The 3,267-nt window shown below is 38.5% G+C and overlaps 1 protein-coding gene across 1 annotated transcript; it reads right to left on the bottom strand.

Annotated features, from left to right (window-relative positions):
* Positions 1-674: 674 nt before the first annotated feature.
* LOC132193156 (zinc finger protein 26-like) lies at positions 675-2,955 on the bottom strand. Its single transcript, XM_059613600.1, has 3 exons — positions 2,352-2,955; positions 2,210-2,298; positions 675-2,148 (listed from the first exon to the last, which is right to left on the bottom strand). Exons 1-3 carry the CDS (start codon positions 2,525-2,527, stop codon positions 857-859), a joined length of 1,557 nt encoding a protein of 518 aa, XP_059469583.1. The 5' UTR covers positions 2,528-2,955; the 3' UTR covers positions 675-856.
* Between the last annotated feature and the right edge of the window lie 312 nt (positions 2,956-3,267).

The raw sequence follows: 3,267 nt of genomic DNA, 5'->3' as shown, positions 1-3,267 counted from the left end.
TTTCTATGCCTGCCTCTCGCGAAATGTTTGTCTCTCATCCAATCTCATCCCTGTCCTGACTTGTTCGCTCTGCTCTTGGAGGACAAGAAGCAGCAGCAGCCACTGACGCCAGCAGGATAAAGGGGGAGTGTGTGTTCTGCATTTGTGCAACGTGACAACAAAAGTCACCCCAGCGACCCTATTTCGCCGAATTTGAGCCGACGGAGGACTTTGCCGACCTGCCGAGGACCCCAAACGGACCAGGGACCATCGCCGCGTGTCTCCAAGGTAGGGAAAACCGCGATTATAATTTTATTGAACGCGCGCCGGGCTCATTTACTTGGTTTGCCGTGTCGCATCGGCCGCCGGCACACGTGGCCACTCTCAAGCTTCAGATAAAGTCCACCGCCGATTTTTCCAATAATTTCCGATTGAGCCGATACGAGCGCTGAATTTTCGGTCACCCGGCGAATGTTTTGTTCAAACTGCTAAATCAAATTAATACGTTAAAACCATAATAATATAAAATTTGACTTCAGGGGCCCTGTAAAGCAATCGAATAAATCAAATATATTTAAATATAAACAAACGTACAGGCCAGGAAATATACAAATGTGCAGTGAATCATGTATTGGATTATGATACTTCGGATAAATCCAAGTGAATAAATTTATTAAATTAAAATAATGTGCAAATAATGTAATAGGAAATTTTTATTTTGATTTCATCAACTACAAGCAAGGTAATTAAATTTAAAATGATCAACTACAATTTACACTAAAATTCTTAATTTTACAAATTTTATAATTTTATTTTTATACAGTTGCTTAACGAAATGAAAACAAAACCACAACATTAAAGCTATAATTGTTAAGTATTATAAATTTTTTACACCGTGAACACCATGAATGCGCATCATATGCGTTGAAAGAATATAACCCTGGAGTGTCTTTTTGCAAATTTTACATTCAACCGTCCTCTTCAAGTGTGCATTTTCGATGTGGAATTTCAGTGCGGAAGACGAAAAGAATGCTTTTTCACACTGCTGGCAATGATGATCACTGTTGATGAGGAAATGTTTCCGTGCCAGATGTGCTATCAAACTAGTTTTATTAATGAACTCTTTACTACAGTGTGCACAGGCGAAAACTTGTCTCAAATTACATTGTTGCCTCTTTATGTGAATTTTCAAATCCGACTTTCTACAGAAGAAACGCGAACAAATTTTGCAATTAAATTGCCGATTCTTAAACTGAAGTCTTTTGACGGGATTGCCGAGGTGGCTGGTGCCAATGTGATATTGCAATAAACTCTTCCGGTGATAAGTTCTTGGGCACATGTCGCACCTGAGCCGAGGCCCTTTGCACTCAGTCTGGTGCCTTCTTTGCTGTTCGGTACAATCAAATGGAATTGAGCATTTGGTGCAGTAAACCTTAGTCAAGTGAGTGCTGAAAATTAGGATGGGAACTTGTGTGTCGCAGCATGGACAAGTTCGGAATTTGTGTCTCAGATTCATATGAGCAACTAAACTGTGAGCGCTTATTAATCTTTTGGAGCACTCGGGGCACTCAACAGGCTGGACTGAAATTTGGTGTTTTTTAGCCTTGTGGTGATCCAAGCTTGACTTTTCTCTAGTCCTATAATCGCAAATGGAGCATTTGAACTTTCTCCGCTCCTCAGCCTTTTTGTGAGCATTTTTCACGTGCAAATCCAAATCGGCCTGCGTTTTGAAAAAATCTCCACATTTGCCAACTTTACATTTAATTTTGATATCAAAGTGACTCCATTTTACATGTCGGTACAACTGAGTTCTGGTAAGGCGAAATTTCGGACAGTAAACGCAATCAAAGAGTTTTTCTACTCTGGGTTTCAGGTGAATTTCTTTGATATGGGCATCTCGGTCCTTTACATTTTTAAAGTATGTGCGGCACTGGGTATGATAATTGCACTTAATTGCTTCGTTTGCGTGCACGTCTTTGATGAGTTCTGGATGATGCCCCTCAAATAATTTACTTTTACCGTAAATAGATTTTTTCTCTCCACTTATTATTCCTGCAGCATCAGAAGGAGCTTCGTCAGCTTCATTTTCAGATAAGATTTTCTCTTCAATAACAGGCACCTTAACTTCAACGTTTTTCAAAGAAACCCAACACTGTTGCACTTTGCCAGCTAAAGATAAAAAATATAAATAAAATTCAAATTAATAATTAAATATAATTATCATACAAACCTTTGTAATAATTGTAGAGCTCTTCAATACCACAACTCGTTTCTTTTATAGGCCTCCAGAAATATTCACCCTCGTTTTCTTGCAAAAACCTTTCACGAGAAATAAGAATTAAAAAAAAATCAAATAAGAAGAAAATGTATACTTGGCGTCCCAGATACAGTAGCAGCAGAGAAGGTCATCGTCCTCGACTTTATCGGCCAATTTGGTGCCCAAATTCTTCAGGCACCACTCGTCGAACTTTCCCAAGTCCAATTCGACCGCCCTGAAGGCGCCGTCGGCCGCTGGCCTCTCGCAAAGTCGGCACAATTTGGGCCACATGTTTGCCGCCGTTTACCTGTTTGTTTGTCAGAGCCAGATGTTTTCGAGTTACCTGGTCGCATTGTTAAGAAAAGACCAGCTGAAAGGGGCTCATGGCAAGGGAGGAGCTTGTTTTTTCGCGAGAAGAGCGGGAAAAATCAGGGTGAACACGTGTTGGTCATTTGTAAGTATATAGCTAGCGTGAAAAGGGATATTTTAGTAAATTTCAAATAAATTAATTTTAATGTGGGTAAATTTAAAAATCATAATATGAGTGAATTAATATTTAAAATTAAACAACACAATAAATGGAATAAATTTTGCTGCAGCTTAATTGGAACAAAAGAAACAAAAAAGCTTGTTATTATTAATAATTCAATAAATTTCCAAAACTTACATGATTGAAAGAAGAAAACAAATAGTTAACTCACTAATTATTAACTCCCGTTTCAAATTTAATTCATTAATATATTTATAAACAAATTTTTACAGCTCTCAGTCCTTTAGTTCTCACGCATAATAAGTAACACAATCGAAAACACACTTGCTTCGGACACTACACTTTGAATTATTATTCCAAACATACTCGTCTCTACCAATAAAAGAGATGCGCTTTGCTAGATTAGCACGCGGCGCGGCTAAATTTGCATTCAGGCGTCAAGAAAAGCCTATCTCGTTTGGCAAAAGCGCTGCGTCGCCTCCAAAAGTAAAAATATGTTAATAGGCGAATAAAAATAAAACTCGGACGCCAAAACGCTTAA

The sequence above is a fragment of the Neocloeon triangulifer genome, unplaced genomic scaffold (assembly GCF_031216515.1).
Source record: "Neocloeon triangulifer isolate White Clay Creek 2 clone unplaced genomic scaffold, ASM3121651v1 ptg000001l, whole genome shotgun sequence".
In the NCBI taxonomy this organism is placed as follows: Eukaryota; Metazoa; Arthropoda; class Insecta; order Ephemeroptera; family Baetidae; genus Neocloeon; species Neocloeon triangulifer.
Note: the sequence above shows the minus strand (reverse complement) of the source record. Positions and strands in the feature narration are given on the sequence as shown.